The sequence below is a fragment of the Rhinatrema bivittatum genome, chromosome 13, assembly GCF_901001135.1.
Source record: "Rhinatrema bivittatum chromosome 13, aRhiBiv1.1, whole genome shotgun sequence".
NCBI lineage: Eukaryota > Metazoa > Chordata > Amphibia > Gymnophiona > Rhinatrematidae > Rhinatrema > Rhinatrema bivittatum.
This window is the reverse complement of record NC_042627.1, coordinates 35684030-35705902: the sequence shown is the minus strand read 5'-3', so window position 1 is coordinate 35705902 and position 21873 is coordinate 35684030. Positions and strand designations below refer to the sequence as shown.

The following is a 21873-nucleotide window of genomic DNA, read 5'->3' as shown; positions in this document are numbered from 1 at the left end:
TGAATCGCGCGGGAATACCTAATAGGGCCATCAACATACATTTGCATGTTGCGGGCGCTTTTAGGTTCGGGGGGTTGGACGCGTGTTTTTGGCCCCTTACTGAATAAGGGGTAATGCTAGCATGTCGAAAACGTGCGCCCAAAAGTGTGTTGTGTGGATTGCCAGAATCTAGAGACTCGCATTATGGTTTCATTTTGGTTTTATCAATAACTAGCATTTAACAAAACTGAACCAATGGTTCTATTCATCCTGGATGCAATGTATTTGGTGTAAATTCTAATAAATGGCCGTAGTATGTGACTGCTTGTCCAATGCAAGAGTTTGTGTATGAATTTTGTGTATTGGCCTTCACTCTGTCTTATTTTATTTATTTACATATTTTTTAAAAGCATTTATTTCACACTCATATCAAACCTGTTGTGCTGGGGAGGACTACAATATATAAAATACAAATCAAATATATTTATTCAATTCAAATACACTCCCTAAAAAAAATTACATAAATAACTAAAAATACAGCTTATATCAACTTATATCTTAATGCAGTCAGCTTCTGCGAGAGGGCATAATGAATCTGTACCATGAGATCTTCTAATAAATCTATTAGCTACAAAAAAAAATTCCTTAGTCTAACAGTCCAAAGCTGCTAAGCTAACCCCAAAATAAAATATAATATTGAATAATTATGAGGTCCACATTGAGTAGGCCAGGGAGAGGGAAAGTTACCCAGTATATTTATCTGGATAGTCAGCAGAACAGTAAGGGGTCGATTTTCCAAAACACACACGTGCGTCCATGTGCGCGCGGTCCCTAACCCTAACCCGATTTTATAACATGCACGCGTTACTGCCTGCATGCTATAAACTACGATTCCCACGCACACATGCGTGGCCGATTTTAATATCGGCACGAGCATGTGCAGGTGGATGTTTTGTCACGTGCGCAACAGCTGGATTTAAAAAAAAATACACACGGCGACACGAGAAGGCCTTTCCCAGTTCCCTCCCAGTCTGCTCCAATTAAGGAGCAGACTGGGAAGGAACTTCCCTATCCCTCTATCTTTCCTACCTTTTCCCCTCTCCTCTCCTCCCCGACCCCTAACCCCTACCTAGCTAGCCAAAATTTTTTTGTTTTATAACTTACTGCTCCTTCTGGGACAGGAAATGTATAATTTGGGGTTTATTGGGGTAACTCAAAAAGTTACTCAGACAAACCCTTTCAATATCAGCCTCTATATTGTTAACTTTCTTATCTGTTCTTGCCACGTCTTCATATCTATATGAAATAACACAATCTTGACGCATTTAACTTAAATCAAGGTTTTTGTTCTGTTATAGACAGTATAGGGCCAGATTTTAAATGCCCTGCGCATGTAAATCCGGCCGGATTTACGCGCGCAGGGCCCTCGCACGCCAGCGCACCTATTTTGCATAGGCCGCCGGCACGCACAGAGCCCTGGGACGCGCGTAAGTCCCGGGGCTTTGTAAAAGGGGCGTGTCAGGGGCGTGTCCTAAAATGACACAGTGTTTCGGGGGCGCAACGCGGCATTGTGGGGCGGGCCCGGGGGCATGGTCGAGGCCTCCAGACCAGGCCCCGGGTCGGGTGATGGCGCGCGCAGATTTACGTCTGCTTTTAGCAGACGTAAATCGTGCAACAAAGGTAAGGGGGGGGGGGTTAGATAGGGCCGGGGGGGTGGGGGGAGGGCGAAGGAAAGTTCCCTCTGAGGCCGCTCCAAAATCGGAGCAGCCTCGGAGGGAACAGGCAGCGCGCGCTGGGCTCGGTGCGAGCAGGTTGCACAAATGTGCACCCCCTTGCGCGTGCCGACCCCGGATTTTATAAGATACGCGCGGCTACGCGCGTATCTTATAAAATCCAGCGTACTTTTGTTCGCGCCTGGTGCGCGAACAAAAGTACGCACTCGTGCAAAATTATAAAATCTACCCTATAGTGTTTTACCATATGGAAATATCTAAAATGCAGAGTATATTTTAGTAAAAAATACATTAGAAATTGTTGCATTAAAACCTGGTTATGTTACACTTATAAGCCACTTTTATTGAACAAATTTCAACCCAAATTTCAACCAGCAAAATAATGCAATGAATAGTAGATACATAATAACAAGATACAGTAAAAGGGGCGTGTCAGGGGCGTGTCCTAAAATGACACAGTGTTTCGGGGGCGCAACGCGGCATTGTGGGGCGGGCCCGGGGGCATGGTCGAGGCCTCCAGACCAGGCCCCGGGTCGGGTGATGGCGCGCGCAGATTTACGTCTGCTTTTAGCAGACGTAAATCGTGCAACAAAGGTAAGGGGGGGGTTAGATAGGGCCGGGGGGGTGGGGGGAGGGCGAAGGAAAGTTCCCTCTGAGGCCGCTCCAAAATCGGAGCAGCCTCGGAGGGAACAGGCAGCGCGCGCTGGGCTCGGTGCGAGCAGGTTGCACAAATGTGCACCCCCTTGCGCGTGCCGACCCCGGATTTTATAAGATACGCGCGGCTACGCGCGTATCTTATAAAATCCAGCGTACTTTTGTTCGCGCCTGGTGCGCGAACAAAAGTACGCACTCGTGCAAAATTATAAAATCTACCCTATAGTGTTTTACCATATGGAAATATCTAAAATGCAGAGTATATTTTAGTAAAAAATACATTAGAAATTGTTGCATTAAAACCTGGTTATGTTACACTTATAAGCCACTTTTATTGAACAAATTTCAACCCAAATTTCAACCAGCAAAATAATGCAATGAATAGTAGATACATAATAACAAGATACAGTAATTAAAATAAATAAAAAAATACAAATATATCAATACAACATAATAAAACATTGAAATAGATCAGCTACTAATCCCACCTCTACAAGCCATTCCAAAAACTATACACAATTCTGACTATAAAATAAAGGGCCTCATTTTCTAAAGTATTGCAGGCCTGCGATACTTTAGAAAATCACGCTAACGGGGGGGCGGGGGCCGAAGCGGGGGTGGGGGGGGGCGGTCCGGCAGGCATCGCGCCCAATAACTACACCATAGAAGGTGTAGTTATTGGGCGCGAAATAGAGAGCGAAAAGGGCCTTACCTTTCCGCTCCGCGGGCTGTCCTCGCGGAGTCGGCCCCGGTTACGCCCCCGACTCCTCCTCTTCCGGGGCCGACTCCGCCCCAATTTCAGTAGCGCAGGCCTGCGCTACTTTCGCTAGCTATCGCAGGCTTGCGCTAACAGCACAAGCCTGCGATAGCTTTGGAAAATGAGGCCCAAAGTCACTAATGTTATTTGTATGCTCTAATCTTTTAATTCTGCTTTAACAGCTAATGCACATTTTTGTACTTTCTTAATTCTTTTTATTATTTTAGCCATTAATTCTATTTTACTTTTATTAAAATGTTAACCGTTGTGAAGGCTATGCCGAGATGACGGTATATAAATAACAATAAACCATAAAAATTCTCCTTTAACTCTCTGAGTAGACCCTTTTGAGATAAGCCCTGTATCCTGAAGCAGCAGCTAGCTCTGGAGCTGCAGACTTACCTAGAGAAGTTCCATGGGAAAGCAACTACAATAAGGTTATTTTTTCTTTATTTTAGTACAGCACCAAAAATATTTTCCTGTTCCCAAAATGCTTACTTTATGTAGACATAATTTACGTTTAATTGACAAAAGCAATCCAAATGTAGTCTTCATGCTCCAGTCATTCTTGATCCAATAATAATTTAATGAAGTGAATTGCAGACAAATTCTCATTTATACAAAGTTAAAAGGACATAGTGATGAAATGAACTACCGTAATCATTAAACAGATTTACCTGAGTACTGTAGACTGAATGTTTCCTATAACAGTCAAACTGTTGGCTTTTGTGCTTCTGTTTTACATATAGGAAGCACAGCATTAGGTAAGCTAACCTTCACAATTTACATTCATTTCCAGAGAAGCTTATAGATTTGGGTATAGCACAGCAGCAGCAGCTACTGAAGGGTTTTAGAACAACTGATAAATTCAAAGAAAATACAGGTATATAAAATTGCAAACACTTTCTCCTCGGCTGAAGTATCATGGGATCCAAGTCCAGTCAAACTATAATAAACCTCTTTTACCTTGACACGGCTGACAGCCTCTTGCGCTTGCATCATTCTTATATTTTTCGAAGGATTACGTTCAGAGAGCAACTGTGTGGAACCCAAATAGTTGGCCGCAAAGATGATCCCATCAATGAGGTCTTCAGGTTCACAGGGGCCTGGAACTGAAATGATAAATACTCATACAATTCTTTCATGTTTTACACCTTTTGTAAGACGTGATACAAATGCCTCTTAAACAACATTGCATCCCATATATCAACAATTTTTTCACACTATATCCAACTGCACATAGATTACTTGCCTCCTCTACTGTTGTGCCTTTAACATCTAAGATCTTTTTGAAAGAGTAAGGTGTCTATGGAGAACATATCAATATTTACACAGTCCTTACCAGATAAAATTACGCAGAATAACTTTCATAATGAAGCTTTCACAATTCTGCTTAGGATTAAAAACCACACATATGCATATTCCATTTTCAAACATTTGCCTCAAGAACCTGGTGCAATAATCAAAGCACTAAGCAACATGTTCATGTGCAAAACCCAGCACTATCATGGGAAAGTTGGCAATGTACAGCAGGATCTCCATTTGCCATTATTAGAACATTTCTATAAAAAAGTTTTGATGCTTTGATTACAATTTATTTGCCAAAAGTCTACTTGACACATTTTGAATGTTAGCTTTTATTAGTTATTACTCTCTTCTTATGGTGATGTATCAGTCTTATGTTTCACATCTGTTCACTATCAAATATACTATCTACACACTCACTTTGTTGCTGGTCTGTTTACTACAATGTGAAGCACTAATAAGCCTTTCTACAAGCATAGTATTTGAATTATACACAAGATCAGTGATTCATGATTCAGAAAAATGTCAAAATTAATGTTTTTACTTGGTTGTTTCATTCTTTTCAATCTTTTCTTTTAACATAAGAATGATCATTAAAACGTGATCTCTAAGCATATTTAAAGTCTTTCCTTATTATAACATGAGGACAGGACAGCATAATGTCTCGACTGCTATAGCTGACATTGAAAGAAAAGTGCAGCGTCTACCAAAGCTTTATTCCATGGGGATAATGTTCAAACAACTTCCCACAGCTGCATATACACGTTTATATTGGCATGAGGAGATCTACGATAGTATTTTCTAACCCGCGCATTTCAGATATGCATGTATTATAACATATACATATGTCTACCCCGCAACATAAGCGTGAATACATGCAATATATTGAAAGCAAGCATTTCAATACATCGAACATGTGAAATTTTCTTACCTGTTTTAAAAAAACATATGTGCGTTATAATTTATACATGAAAATAAAGCAGGATTTGGTCACGTAAAACCCAATTTATATCTATAAGCCGGCATGTTTTAAAATATGTATGCGTAATTGAAATTAACCAGTTTTCCTGATTTCTCAATCAGTTCACCCAATCCTTTTCCAGGTCCTCAAGATCCTCCTGGCTCTTCAGCCTTAACTACCCCCCAATTCACCCAGATCTCCCACTCAGCCAACAGTTCACAATAAACAAGTTCGATATCAATTATGAACGATAATTAGCAGGTGTAAAATTTTGTGAGCAAATTGCCAAATGTTCACATGTAAGTCTGTTATAGCAACTTACACTATAAAATAGCCTTGGTGTACGCATGTATGTGCCTAATTTTAATAGTAGGCACGCAAATTGGGTTTCAGTCACACAAGTCAGGGAATTTTATAACCGGCGTGCATCCATGCCAAGACCAGTGTCCTCAGTTCATCCACCAGTTCACCCAGTGTAGAGTTAGGTCCTCCAAACCCCCTGGTTTAATAGCCTGCACTCTCCCCTCCCCCGTTACCCCAGATCCTTTAAAACCCTCAGTAATGACTTTTTTATGTTTGGTTTTTACACTTACACCTCTTCGACAGCAGAAGTAAAATTACGCGGCACTAGACCTGGGCGCACACCAAGGCACATAAGTATTTGCATGCACCACGCCCATTATAACATGAGGACAGGACAGCATAATGTCTCGACTGCTATAGCTGACATTGAAAGAAAAGTGCAGCGTCTACCAAAGCTTTATTCCATGGGGATAATGTTCAAACAACATCCCACAGCTGCATATACACGTTTATATTGGCATGAGAAGATCTACGATAGTATTTTCTAACCTGCGCATTTCAGATATGCATGTATTATAAAATATACATATGTCTACGGCTATCGGTATAGAAGAAACTCCAAATAAATAAATAAATAATAATAAGGTGAATTTAAAAAACCCAGTGCGCGCCAAAATTGGGAGATGCACACACGTGTAGGACTTCTACACATCCAGCGTATTTTAAAAGCTGCTTTCATGCATACGTATCTCCCGCTGTGCGCACATCTCGATCAGAATGAAAAAGGGGCGTGGTGTGGGTGGGCATAGGCATTCCGGGATAGGGCGAGGAGATGTGCGTGCAAATCCTTACACGCCTGGGCATGCGCCCAGGTCTAGTGCTTTGTAACTTTACTTCTGCTATGGAAGTGGTCTAAGTGTAACAAACAACAACAAAAAAAGCCATTCCTGAGGGGTTTAAAGGGTCTGGAGTAACTAGGGGGCGTGCAGGCTATTAAACTAGGGGGCTTTGGAGGACCTAGCTGTACCCTAGGTGAACTGGTGGATGAACTGGTAAAACCGGTCTTGGCATGGATGCACACCTGTTATAAAATTCCCTGACTTACACAGCCAAAATCAGATTTGTGCGGTTGGGCGCACCTACTTGCAAAATTAGGGACACACATATGCGTGCCAAAGCTATTTGATAACATTCACACATATGTGCGCGTCCCTGGGTGCACACTGACGCACATGCATCAATGTGTGCCCGTGCGCTACTTTCTTAGTTACTGTCCCTAATTCTGAATGAGATGTGCATGCAGCGGGAGATACGCACCCACATAAGCGGTTTTAAAATACGGCTGGCACATGTAAGCCCTGCATGCGTGCACATCTCCTGATTGTAGCATGTGCCATGCTTTTAAAATTCACCTTTTAATGCGTACTTGCTAAAATTTTCATTGCCACTGCAATTCCTATATTTCTCAATGAAATAAAGATTGAGAGAACTTCCATGGACAAGCTGAGTCTTTAGACATAAATTTAGAACTTTTATAAATAATAATGATCCATTTGACACCAGCAGCCATCTCAGAAAATGGGATAGCACATGTCACTCTTTACAAACTATCTTTCTTAATGTTGGTATATTGCAACAATTGTGTTGTATTAGGACAGAAAAGCCTGTTTACATGCTTTTCAAATTAAAGAATAACCATCATGTTCAACAAAACTATCATACATTTCAAGTGCTTTTTGTTTAAATCAGTGCAGGAGGAGCACAGTCATTGCAATCTGAAAAACTGGCTGACAGAAAAAGCATGTTTCAAAGATATAGGGTGACAGCTATCATAACAGAATAAATTATTTCAATCAGTCTGATTATGGTAAATAGTAGTCAGAAATCTATAATTTGAATATTCAATGAGTCTATCCAGAAAAGTAATCCTAGGAGCATTTTATTGAAATGTGAAATGCAAATTCCTGTCACATTCATTTAACCATTGAAATTCATGAAGTTGTTGAAAAGGGCCATAGTATTGATTTTTTTTTTTTTTTTTAATAAATGGTAGATATTATTGGGGTTTTTGGGTTTTTTTTGCTTTTTTGATTGATTAACTCAACTTGTCATTTACCATCATTGCACATTTTTTAGTTCAGAATTATTTATTGACTTTATAAAACAAGAAACAACAACAAGAATACAGGACATAGCTGCTTCACAAAAATGTTTTTAAAAAGTAGAATACATTAGTGCCATAGAATTACAGCCGATACAGTACAGTGCGCTCCAACGCTCTTGACTTCTATATTATAAGACTGAAGGGGACCCCTGAGTGGATGCATGATATAATACAATACTGAGCATGCTTAAGGAGCGCACTGTTAGCCTGCTATTGGACGCGCGTTTTCCCTTACCCCTTATTCAGTAAGGGGAGGAAAACACGCGTCCAACCCGCGGCACCTAATAGGGCCCTCAACATGCAAATGCATGTTGAGGGCCCTATTAGGTATGCGCCCTATTAGGTATGTACGCGGGATACAGAAAGCAAAATGTGCAGCCAAGCCGCACACTTTACTTTCAGAAATTAGCGCCGACCCAAAGGTCGGCGCTAATTTCTTCTGGCGCCGGGAAAGTGCACGGACAAGCTGAGTCTTTAGACACCCTCCGACTTAATATCATAGCGATATTAAGTCGGAGGTCCCGAAGAGTAAAAAAAGTAAAAAAAAATAAAATAAAATTTGAATTTGGCCCGCGGCTGTCGGGCCGAAAACCGGATGCTCAATTTTGCCGGTGTGTGGTTTCCGAGCCCGTGGCTGTCAGCGAGCTCGAGAACCGACGCCGGCAAAATTGAGCGTCGGCTGTCAAACCTGCTGATAGCCGCCGCTCCTGTCAAAAAGGAGGCGCTAGGGATGCGCTAGTGTCCCTAGCGCCTCCTTTTCCCCATTTCTACCGTGCCACCTAATTTGAATACTGCTTCGCGCGCACCAGTGAGGGGTCGGTGAATGCGCCGGGAGAGCGGGCGTTCGTCCGCTCACCCGTGGACTTTACTGAATCAGCCTGATATAATCTCAAGGGTAGGAACTGCTAAGTAGAAAAACGACCCAGTGGGCTCCATACCTTTTGGGATTCAAATACTTTACCAGCCCTTTCCACAGCAACCAACCCATATTTAGAGAAGATGCAGTATTCCACCACACGTTCATTTCTAAGAACAAGTTATCTTTCCAATTGTTAAGAATTAATTTGAGCGCAACAAATAAAAAAATCTGTATGTTTTGTTATCATTTTAAAAACCCACTCCTGTTTACAGAATTACCCCTATGTTGCATACTCATGGGACAAGAATATACATGACAATTTGGTCTCTGTGGATGTAATAGCATATCTTGAGGTATCATCTGGAGGCCATAGGAATTAAGGGAAATTTAGTATGTGTCTGTTCATTTCTGAAGCACGGCAATTTGTACATCCTATTTCTAGATGAAGTTACCCCTCAAGGAACGCTACTGATTGTACTTCAAAATCAGTATTTACATACTGCAGTGCTTTTGTGCTTTATTATACAAAGGAAAGACCAAATGTATGGTAAAACCAGATTGAATGAACAATGGATGGGTATAATAACTAAGAAGCTGTCAGCTGTTAGTACTACACTATAAAAATGGGACATACTTTTGAAGACTACGTGGTTGATTCTTGATCAGATTTGCTCTCCTAGACAAGGATATGACAATGATGGTCTTTTAAACTTCAATCAAGTCATGGGCCTTAACCTCAGTATGGAATGGGGAACCCTGTTGTAACTTATTTGTGATGTCATCCTCCCTAATTTGGAGTTTTCTAGGCGGTTTTCCATTTCCATTGGAAATGGTTATTACATACACTTGTGTGTGATTGGTTTATTTTAAGCATGTGCTTTTTTTTTCTGTACCTTTTAATGATTTTTATTTGCTTTTGATTGGCTGAAAAGTATCATGTGATTTAAAATCAGTTAGTTTTGCAACATGAAAAACTTTGTGGCATTGCAGATGTGAAGCCCCCAAAGCATGTGATGGGGATCGCAAATGCGCAACGGTATCAAGTTTGGTGAATATGCTGAGTTGCAATGGATGATATGTATATGGCTGGATACTGAGCTGCAACTTTATGAAAAGATAAATAATGGGGTAGATTTTACAAAATTACGCACACGCGTACTTTTGTTCGCACACCAGGCGCAAATAAGAGTACGTGGGATTTTAATAGATACGCGTGTAGCCGCATATATATGTTAAAATCCGGGATCGGCGCGCACAAGGCTAAGGAAAATCAGCAGCCTGCGCACACTGAGCCACACAGCCGGCCTCCATTCCCTCCACCTCCCCCCACCTTCCCCTACCTAACCCACCTCCCCAGCCCTATCTAAACCCCCCCCTACCTTTATTCCAGAAGTTACGCCTGCTCGAGGCAGGCATAACTCTCGCGCATGGGCCAGCTGCCGGCGCGCCATGTTCCGGTCCGGTGGCCGCGGCAATGCCCCCTGGAACGCCCCCGGCCCGGAACCACGCCCACGGCCCCGCCCCCGGAACACTCCCGGATGACGCCCGCCGTGACACGCCACCCCTCCAGGAAAGCCCCGGGACTTACGCACATCCTGGGGCTTGCGTGTGTTGCTGAGCCTATGCAAGATAGGCTCGGCGCACGCAGGGGGGGTTTGGGATAGGTTTTCGGAGGTTACGAGCGTAACCCTTTGGAAATCTACCCCAATGCGTTTAAGTTCATATTTGCACTTTATATAAAGAGAATAAGATGCAAGAATTCACAATTTTTTATTTGTTTTCGTTAATGCTTGATAGAAGTAACTTTCAATAATAAGAGTGGCGAGTTGGGCTAGGATTAAAAATTTGAGGTTTCTTATGACAGGATACTTACTTATATCCCTAAAAGATTTTTACTTCCATTTATGAATGCATAAGAACATAAGAACATGCCATACTGGGTCAGACCAAGGGTCCAACAGTTTCCAACAGTGGCCAATCCAGGCCATAAGAACCTGGCAAGTACCCAAAAACTAAGCCTATTCCATGTTACCGTTGCTAGTAATAGTGGTGGTTATTATCTAAGTCAACTTAATTAATAGCAGGTAATGGACTTCTCATCCAAGAACTTATCCAATCCCATCTCTACATTTTTATGAAACAATAACAATTAAAAAAATTGTAGAATATTAACAATCTAATAATAACATTGTAATATTATAACAATATTTCATAATATTTCATAATATTAATAATAATTCAATAATGTTAAAGGTGAATTTTAAAAACCCTTACGGATGCCGATATTAGGGGTTGCGTGAATATGTTGGGTTTGTGGGCACCGACCGGATTTTAAAGCCTCCAGAAGAAGTGCGTACATGCTGCTGTGCTTATAAATTAAAAGTTTCCAAAGGGGCGGGCCGAGGGGTGGGCCAAGGGGCGGGCTGAGGGCATTCCAAAATTTTACCATTAAATTAGCGCATAAATACTTACACACACTGGCACATGCCAGGCTCCTCTGCCATGTAACTTTTACTTCTGCTATGGATGACATGTAAGTTGTAAAACAAAAAATTTTAGGCAGATCTGTGGGGTTTTAAGGGTCGGAGCTAACGGGGGGGAGGAAGGTTATTAAACTAGGGATTTTGGAAGTCCTATCCCTTAACCTGGTGAACTGGGAATGAACTGGAAAAATGGCCAATGGTGTCGGCGCATATGGCTTTTAAAATCCCATTTACGCAGTAGAAGCGGCATTTGTGCTCATAGATGCACAACCACTTAAATTTGCGTGTACATGTGCGCGCTGTCAGGCTTTTTTATAACATGCGAGCATACACACACATATGTCATAAAATGACTGCACGCATGGGTGTGGGACGATGAACATGTGCACATGTGCACCTGTGAGCTGGTTTAAAATTTACCATCTTAGGCTTTGATTCATCGAGGTATTTTCCCATAGACACAGATTGGGAGAAAAGCCTTAGTCAGTGAATCAGGCTGTTAGAGTGTAAGCTCTATTGAGCACGGACTGTCTTTTTTGAATATTTGTACAGCGCTGCATACGTTGTGTAGTGCTATAGAAATGTTAAGTAGTAGTAGTAGCAGCAGTAGTAGTAGTAATGTTGAGATTACTTACCTGATAATCTCCTTTTCCTTAGTGTATGCAGATGGACTCAAAACAAGTGGGTATAGTGTGCTTGTGCTGGCAGTTGGGGACGGATCTGACGTCAGCACGGGTACATATACCCCTACAGGAAGTGCAGCAACTCAGTAATCTTCCTTGCAAAAGCTTTTATGGATATACGTGTGACTGACCGATCAATTAAATGAACAGGATTACCCTGACCGATTGATAGAAGCTGGAGACCGCCAGTGTTGTCAACCGGAAGGCGTCGACACCCGGTAGGGTGAATGCCCTATATAAGAAAGCATGGCTTACCGTGACAAGTCATCAGGGGGGCTATTTCTAGGGATACCTGTTGACTTCTGGTTCCGCCCTGTCGGTTGATGTATGCCACCATGGTGGCGTTGTCTGACATCACTCTGACCGCTCTGTTGCGAAGTCACCATGTATGCCGGCAGCCGGGCGGGATGCTGAGTCCATCTGCATACACCAAGGAAAAGGAGATTATCAGGTAAGTAATCTCAACATTTCCTAGCGTGTAGCAGATGGACTCAAAACAAGTGGGATGTACAAAAGCTACTCCCGGACTGGGCGGGAAGCTGCCCGAAGTCCATTCAGGATAGCCCTCGCGAATGCTGTGTCCTCCCTGGCCTGGACATCCAGATGGTAGAATCTGGAGAAGGTATGGAGGGAGGACCACGTCGCCGCTTTACATATCTCTGCAGGCGACAGCATCCTAGTTTCTGCCCAAGAGGTCGATTGCGCTCTGGTAGAGTGAGCCTTGACCTGTAGAGGTGGTGGTTTTCCTGCCTCTACGTAGGCCGCCTTGATAACTTCTTTGATCCAGCGGGCGATGGTTGGCCGTGAGGCCGCTTCCCCTTGCTTCTTCCCGCTGTGAAGGACGAACAGATGGTCCGTCTTTCGTACTGCTTCTGACATTTCCAAGTATCTGGACAGCAACCTGCCAATGTCGAGATGGTGCAGTATTCGACCTTCTTCCGACTTCTTCAAATCTTTCGTGGTTGGCAAGGATATGGTTTGGTTGAGGTGAAATTGTGAGACTACTTTGGGTAAGAAGGAAGGAACCGTGCGAAGATGGATAGCCTCCGGAGTGATTCTGAGAAACGGATCACGGCAGGACAATGCTTGCAGCTCTGAGATGCGGCGTGCTGAACACACAGCCAGCAAGAACACCATCTTCAAGGTCAACAAACGGAGAGACAGGCCTCGAAGAGGCCTGAAGGCGGATCCCGCTAGAAATTCCAACACTAGGTTGAGGTTCCACAGGGGCACTGGCCACTTCAGTGGGGGACGAATGTGTTTGACTCCTTTCAGGAAATGTGAAACGTCTGGATGTGTGGCGATGCTCTTGTCGTCCCTCTGGGGACCGTAGCAGGACAGCGCTGCCACTTGAACTTTGATGGAACTGAGGGACAGACCCTTCTGAAGTCCATCTTGCAGGAAATCCAAAATGATAGGGATCTTAGCGGCATGTGGATTGGTGCCGTGAGTTTCGCACCAGGCTTCAAATACCCTCCAGATCCTTATATATGTTAGGGATGTGGAGAACTTGCGTGCTCGTAGGAGTGTGTCTATTACCGGCCCCGAGTATCCTCTTTTCTTCAGTCTAGCCCTCTCAAGGGCCAGACCATAAGAGAGAATTGAGCTGGATCCTCGTGGAGGATGGGACCTTGCTGCAGCAGGTCCCTGTGTGGATTCCCTGCCAGTAGTCTTCTCATGTCTGTGTACCGGGGTCTTCTTGGCCAGTCCGGGGCCACTAGAAGAACTAGGCCTCTGTGCCGCTGGATCTTGTGTATAATGACACCCAGCAGGGGCCAAGGAGGAAAGGCATATAGTAGGATCTCCCGAGGCCATAGCTGTACCAGGGCATCGATCCCCTGGGATAGAGGATCCCACCTGCGACTGAAATATTTGGGAACTTGAGCGTTGGACCTGTCCGATAGTAGGTCCATGCCCGGCGTCCCCCACTGATCTATGATCATCTGGAAAGCTGTGGGCGACAGCTGCCATTCCCCTGGATTTAGGCTTTCTCTGCTGAGGAAGTCTGCCGTGGTGTTGTCCTTCCCGGCGATGTGGACGGCGGAGATGTCCTGGAGATTTGCTTCCGCCCAAGTCATCAGGGGGGCTATTTCTAGGGATACCTGTTGGCTTCTGGTTCCGCCCTGTCGGTTGATGTATGCCAACATGGTGGCGTTGTCTGACATCACTCTGACCGCTCTGTTGCGAAGTCTGTGGGCAAATCGCAGGCACGCTAGCCTGACTGCCCGTGCCTCTAGTTGGTTTATATTCCACCCCGACTCTTCTCTGTTCCACCGCCCATGGGCGGTGAGTTCTTCGCAATGCGCTCCCCATCCGTTCAGGCTGGCATCCGTAGTGAGCAGGGTCCAGGTTGGGGGGACATTCTTGACCCCCGGCTCAAGTGGCCGGACTGCAACCACCACCGTATCTGATTCCGCACTCTGGCTGGTAGAGGTAGGTGGGTGGAGTAGTTCTGTGATCGTGGGCTCCACCGAGATAGGAGGGCGCGTTGTAGTGGTCTCATATGAGCCCGTGCCCATGGTATCACCTCCAGAGTGGATGCCATAAGGCCGAGGACCTGTAAGTAATCCCAAGCTGTGGGCCGGGTGGCGCTCAGCAGGGCCTGCAGACGATTCTGGAGCTTTGATCTTCTCTTGGAGGTCAGGCTGACCTTGTCTTCCTGGGTGTCGAATCGGACTCCTAGGTATTCCAGCGACTGGGAAGGCTGTAGGGAACTCTTGTTCAAGTTTACAACCCATCCTAGGCTTTCCAGAAGAGCTATAACTCTGTTGGTTGCCTGGTGGCTCTCCTCTGGCGACTTCGCCCGGATCAGCCAATCATCCAGGTAGGGATGGACGAGGATTCCCTCCTTCCTGAGGGACGCTGCCACTACTACTATGACCTTGGTAAAGGTCCGCGACGCGGTGGCTAGCCCGAAGAGTAAAGCTCGGAACTGGAAGCGTTGGTCCAGGACCTTGAAGCGTAAATAGCGCTGATGATCCCAATGGATTGGGATATGCAGGTAGGCTTCCGACAGATCTAGGGATGTGAGAAACTCCCCTGGCTGTACTGAATTCTTGACAGACCTCAGAGTTTCCATGCAAAAGCTGGGGACCTGTAGCTATTGGTTGACTGACTTGAGGTCCAGACGGACCAGAAAGTGCCCTCCTTCTTGGGCACGATGAAATAAATGGAATAATGCCCAGAATGCATCTCCCTCGCAGGCACTGGGATTATGGCCTTTAGGGACAGGAGCCTCCGCAAAGTAACTTCTAGGGCCTTCCTCTTGATGGGAGAACAAGGAGAGTCCACAAACCTGTCCGGTGGGAGTCGAAGAAAATTCAGGTAATACCCGTCTCGGATGATGGCGAGGACCCACTGATCCGAGGTAATCTCGACCCCCCTTTGGTAGAAGAGGGATAGTCTGCCCCCTATGGCTGCTACCCCCGGATGGGTCGGCTGATTGTCATTGTGGGGTACGGCTGGGACCCGAACCCGAGCCGGTTCCCCTCTTGTTGCGCCTAGGCCGAAAGGACTGGTTCCTGGTCTGAGAACGAGGTGCTTGGTAGCGAGTCCTGTAAGGATTGAAGCGCTGAGAGGATCTACCCCTGGGTGGCCTAGGAAAGGGGCGCTGGTTCCTCCTTGACTGGTCTTCTGGTAGACGGGGTAATGGAGAGGCGCCCCATTTATTGGCCAGTTTCTCAAGGTCGCTGCCGAACAGGAGGGATCCCTCAAAGGGCATTCTCATGAGGCGTGTTTTGGAGGAGGAGTCGGCCGACCAATTACGTAGCCAGAGCTGTCTCCTGGCCGCCACTGAGGATGACACTCCTTTGGCTGCCGTACGTACTAAGTCGGAGGCTGCATCAGTGAGGAACGAGAGAGCCGATTCCATTTCTTCTCCCGGGGTGTTGCTCCTAGCCTGTGATAAACAGGAACGTGTCACCACGGTGCAGCAAGTCGCAATTCGTAGGGACATGGCTGCCACCTCAAAGGCTTGTTTCAGAATGGTGTCCATGCGCCGGTCATGTGTATCCTTGAGGGCCGTCCCCCCCTCCACCGGAATGGTGGTGCGCTTCACAATTGCACTAACTATGACGTCTACCTGGGGGCATGCCAGCTTCTCCCTGGTTGCCGGGTCTAAGGGGTACATGCCAGCCAAGGCCCGACCCCCTTTGAATGAGGCCTCCGGCGTATTCCATTCCAGAACGATTAACTGCTGAGCTACTTGTAGGAGGGGAAAATGGTGAGACGTTTGGCGCAGGCCCTCTAACAGGGGGTTCATTCTAGGTTCTTCAGGGGCATCGTGGCCCGGAATAGCCAGCTCCAACAGGCAAGGAGAGATCAGGCCTGGAAGATCCCCTTTCAAAAAGAAGCGCCTCATGGTCCGATATGGTTCAACCCCCGAGGGCAGTTCTCCCTCCTCGGGGGACTCGTCGTCTTCTTCAGGGCAATCTGAATCCCCATAAGTGGGGGTTCCGGATGGCGCGTGGCCGTGCCTAGGCCTTGAGGGTCCAGGGGCCGGGTCATCCGGTACATAGGGACCCGCTCGGGGAGCAGCCTGCATTGTGACAAAGGCATGAATCCCCTTGAATAATTCCACCCAGGAGAGCGAAGCGGGATCCGGTCTGAGGGGTTCCAGGTCCCTTGGGGTCCCCGGCTGCTCACTGCTGCCTGCTAGGTCCGGGGTGTTCCCTGAGGAACTGGCAAGTACACTGGGCTGTGACCGGCCCTGGCCTGGAACTCCCAGGGCCTCTTCACATTGGGCACATAGGGAGTCTGCTTCCTCGCTCTGTGTGGCTCTGAGGTTGCATGCCGAGCAGAGGCTCATGCTTGATGCTGGAGGGACCGGCTCCACTGGCGCATGGGCTCTCTTACGCTCCATGTGTGCTGGGAATGGACGTATCAGCGGGCGCTTATGAACGTGCACCTAAGAACGTGCGCCTAAGAATGTGCGCCTAACAATGTGCGCCTAACAGCGTGCGCCTAATAGCGTGCGCCTAATAGCGTGCGCCTATCGCGCGGTGACAAACCAGGCAGGAAAATGGCGACCTCCATGGCGGATTGCCACCTAGGCAGACTCTGCGAATCCTCGCTTCCTCGGAGACCAACAAGTAAAGATGTACGCCTTACCTTGTCTTCGGCGCTTCCCGGTTGCGACCCGGGCAGTCTCCGGCTGCGGGGGGAGAGAGTGAGTACCATCACCGCCGCGCTCGAGGAAGTGCACCCGCTGCCTCTAGGCCGCGCCCGAACTCGTCTCGCTCGGGGGCCAAGTCCGCGCCGGGACCAAGGCTGCCTCTACGCCACGCCCGAGCCCTTCTCACTCGGGGGCTAGGTCCCTGCCGCGAGCCGGCCACCGGACCGAGGCCCTTACCTCCGAGGGACCCCGGAAATCACCTCAGGAAACTCAACTGGGGGAGGGACCGACTGGTATCACCGCAGGAGTGCGGGGCTAGTCTTCAGGTAGGTTTCTATGAATTTAGTTGTGTAGAATTTGGAAACACGCTCAGCGAGCATGAGGTAGCTCCAAACTGCTTTTGGAGACGGAAATTACTGAGTTGCTGCACTTCCTGTGGGGGTATATGTACCCGTGCTGACGTCAGATCCGTCTCCAACTGCTAGCACGAGCACACTATACCCACTTGTTTTGAGTCCATCTGCTACACGCTAGGAAATAGCTTATTTGTAGAAATGTGTTTGTTCCTATCACTTTCTGGTTTTTGAATCCATGGTGCAATGCTTTGATATTATCATAGCCACCATTTGCTGGCCACTGTGGTAAGCTAGTGTAAACAATCAGAATGATTGTTCAGAGTCATACTTCACTATTATTATACTATACTTTACTAATGTTTTTGTCATTGCTGCATTATGGGTGAAAATGTAAGTATTCCCTGTTCAGTGCTCTATAGGAGTCGGTATGTTGTTTTATTAGGCAATGATGGAAATTATACATGAATGCATGCATCATCAGTGCAGCTGGAAATCAGGTTCTCATCAAGTTCAAACCATCCTTAATGTTCAGCAATACCTGAACAAGAATGCTTTCAGTTTCTGTATCTAAATTAAGAAAAACAAACATTTTATGCACGGTGACCAAACTGAAGGTATATGTCTACTGTTTTGTAGGGATGTGAATCGTTTTTGAAAGATTAAAATTATCGTCAGATAATTTTAAAATCGTCCTAAATCGTCAGAGTGCACGATACAATACAAATGCCCCCGATTTATTGTCATAAATCATCCTAAATCGTTAAATAGGGCACGGGAATTATTTGGGGGAGGGCAGGAAAACAGGCACACCAAAACAACCCCTAAACCCACCCTGACCCTTTAAAACCAATTCCTTACCCTCCCCCACCCTCCCGAACCCCCCCCAAAATTTAACATTTTGAGTGCTGCAATATTCATACAACAATGCTCCGATCTGTACCCCCATTCCCTGGTCAGACCACTCACTGATTTCAACAACCCTCACGACTCAAGGGAATCCTCAGCCTCCTCAGCCCCTCTCCACCATCCACTTCAGGAAAACTTGTACGTCTGACACGCTCAAAGATCTTCTCTCCAAAGAACTTCCCAACCTGGACACCACCAACCCCAACACGGCCCTTCTGTCATGGCACAATATCACAGAATCGATCGCAAATAAAGTTTGCCCTAAAGCAGTGAAAACAATCAACCCAACGCATAAAAAGAAGCAACCCTGGTTCTCCTCCGAACTTAAGCAGATAAAACAAGACCTCAGACACAAAGAAAGTGATTGGCGTAAATCCCCCAATTCCACGACTCTAACCAACTACAAACACACATTACATCTCTACAAGAATTCCATCTTACGGACAAAAAGAGACTTCTATGCCAGCAGAATCCACGAACTCCAATTTAATGCCAGGACCCTGTTCTCATATGTCTCCCAACTCACTAAATCCCCTACCCACGTCATACCAGATGACCAAGCACAATCCAAAGCAAATGAACTAGCACTTTTCTTCCAGAAAAAAACTGCAGACACTCTAGCTCGCCTTCCCACCAACACAACCTCCCCCAACCCTACCCACGACTCCATTCCTCACCCTGGAGCTAACCTAGATTCTTTTGAACCAACTACCCCACTTGAGATCGAATCCTTACTTAAGAAGCTGAAACCTTCCAACCACCCATCAGATCACATTCCAACTAAACTGCTGCTTCTCATCCCGACGACTATCTCCAGACCTTTGACCAATATCATAAACTGCTCACTCTCCCAAGGAATATACCCCGACAGACTAAAAACAGCCTCCCTCAAACCCCTACTAAAGAAACCTAACCTGGACAAGAGAGATCCCGCCAATTTCCGCCCCATATCTAACCTTCCTTTTCTGGCCAAAATCACGGAGAAACTGGTAAATACGCAACTCTCAGATTTTCTGGAAGAACACAATATCCTCTATCCATCCCAATATGGTTTTCGTAAATCATTAAGTACAGAATCCCTCCTTATCTCACTCTCGGACCACATCATCATGGGCCTTAACAAAGGACTGTCATTCATCCTGATCCTTCTAGATATCTCCGCAGCCTTTGACACCGTGAACCACACCATCCTACTAAATCGGCTTTCAGAAATCGGATTATCAGGATCCGCACACAAATGGTTCTCCTCCTTCCTCAGCAACAGGAGTTTTAAGGTAAACATTAATAATAAAGAATCTTCAGACGTCAAATCAACTTTAGGCGTACCGCAAGGATCCTCCCTGTCCCCCACCCTCATCAATATCTATCTCCTCCCCCTCTGCCAGCTGCTTACAAAACTAAAATTAATCCACTACCTCTATGCAGACGACGTACAGATTCTGATCCCCATAACAGAATCACTCTCTAAAACGCTCTCATACTGGGAAAGCTGCTTTCAAGCTATTAACTGCCTACTCTCCGGTCTTAACCTAGTCCTCAATGCATCTAAGACAGAACTACTTCTCATTTCCCCCGACCACTCAGCCCTAACCCATCCGACATCATCCAACACCCAGATCTCACAAGTAAGGGACCTAGGAGTCATCCTCGATAACCACCTGAATCTAAAGAAATCCATCAACAACACCGCCAAGGATTGTTTCTATAGACTCCAAGTTATGAAAAGGCTCAAACCTCTCCTCCATTTCCAGGACTTTAGGACCGTCCTCCAAACCACGCTCTTTTCCAAAACAGATTACTGCAACGCTCTCCTTCTCGGACTCCCTTTCTCCTCCATCAAACCATTACAGATGCTCCAGAATTCGGCAGCCAGAATCCTAACCAACACCAACAGAGGTTCGCACATCACTCCCATACTACGGACCTTCACTGGCTGCCAATAAAATATAGAATAATGCACAAGGCCCTCACCACAATTCATAAAACCATATACAATCAGCAACAACTAGACCTCCAGATTCCACTCAAATTATATTCATCCTCAAGACCTATAAGAGAAGCGTACAAAGGTACCCTGCAAGTTCCCCCAACAAAAGCCACGCGACTATCATACACCAAAGAACGAGCATTCTCTACAGCAGGTCCAACTATCTGGAACAATATGCCCACTGACCTCAGACTAGAACCTTGCCTTCGAACTTTCCGCAAAAAACTTAAGACCTGGCTCTTCCTCCAGGCCTTCCCCTAACTTTCTAAGCCATTAATTGTCAACCGGACAGGACTCTGCTTTACCGGCTAACGCCCCGCTATGTTTAGACATTATAATTAAGCCGCCGTTTCTTTTGTTTCATTGCCTTTTCTAGTTCTCTTCAGTTACACTGTCCTATACCTCTGACTAGCCTAGCCTCCAAGTTAACTACCCTTGTTATATGTAACTTCCGCTTCTAGTGAATTGTTCTTGTTTAAGTTATACCCTTTGTTACATGTAAACCGATCTGATATGAAATTTTTTCATGAAGGTCGGTATAGAAAAGTGTTAAATAAATAAATAAATAAATTACCTGGTGGTCCAGTGGGGGGGGGGGGGGGTCCTGGCGCGATCTCCCGCTCTCGGGCCATCGGCGTCTTTTTGGCTGCCACTAATTAAAATGGCGCCGATGGCCCGATAAAAAAAACAACCCACCCGACCCTTTAGATCAACCCCCCTTAGCCTCCCCCACCCTCCCGACCCCCCCAAAACCTTTAAAAATTACCTGGTGGTCCAGGGGGGCCTCGGGGAGTGATTTCCCGTTCCCAGGCATCAGCTGCGCTAAAAAAAAATGGTGCCGATGCCTGGGAATGGGAAATCGCTCCCCGAGGCCCCCCCCTGGACCACCAGGTAATTTTTAAAGGTTTTGGGGGGGGTCAGGAGGGTGGGGGAGGCTAAGGGGGGTTGGGTGGGGTTTTTTTTTAGCGGCGCGGGCCTCCCTAAAAAAAAATTAGCGATGTGAATTGGAATCGGAAACGATTCCAATTCACATCGCTATTCAATTCAATCGTGTGCCACATCGTTAAGACGATCTGGCACACGATTCACATCTCTACTGTTTTGCCTTTCTCTAAACCAGTTAGACCTGGATTTGTCAATAGGAACACCAGGCCTATGCCAAGGGTAGCAAAAATCTGGAGGCAGCAGGCTGGCTGAAGATTTGCTGCCTTCCCACTATGCTGAATCTCACTCTGCTTCTTGATCGAGTCCCTCCCCTCTCAGGCAGCATGCAGGGAATTGGAGAGGAGGAGTGAACCTGGAACAGATATAGCAGAGCAAAGAAAAAGTACTCTGCTCCTAATCCAGCCCCTCCCCTTTTGTCATCCAAGGACAAAAGTGAAGGAGGAAAGCCTGGAGTTGACAGAGCAAAGAGAGATCATTTTGGGGAGAACAGAAGGGGCTGAATGGGTGGTATCATTGCTCAAAAGGAGAGAATGGGGAATGAGAGAGGTTCAGCTGGGGTGTGCATGTATATGTGACAAGCAGGGGGCAGTGTTTTTTTTAGTATGTGAGAGAAAAGGGATAGGTGGTGTGTGTGTGCGTGTGTGTGTGTGTCATATTAGGTGTGAGGTTAGAGAGAGCATACAAG

The 21873-nt window shown here is 46.0% G+C and overlaps 1 protein-coding gene across 3 annotated transcripts in view; it reads right to left on the bottom strand.

Moving 5' to 3' along the window:
- APBA2 (amyloid beta precursor protein binding family A member 2) overlaps positions 1 to 21873 on the bottom strand; it is a 422528-nt gene that overhangs the window by 110140 nt on the left and 290515 nt on the right. For 2 of the 3 annotated variants that reach the window (XM_029575804.1, XM_029575806.1), the window contains exon 5: positions 4090 to 4235. In XM_029575804.1, coding sequence (XP_029431664.1) covers positions 4090 to 4235 — 146 coding nt within the window. The remainder of the gene's footprint in view (positions 1 to 4089; positions 4236 to 21873) is intronic. The other variant, XM_029575805.1, reaches the window with a different exon arrangement.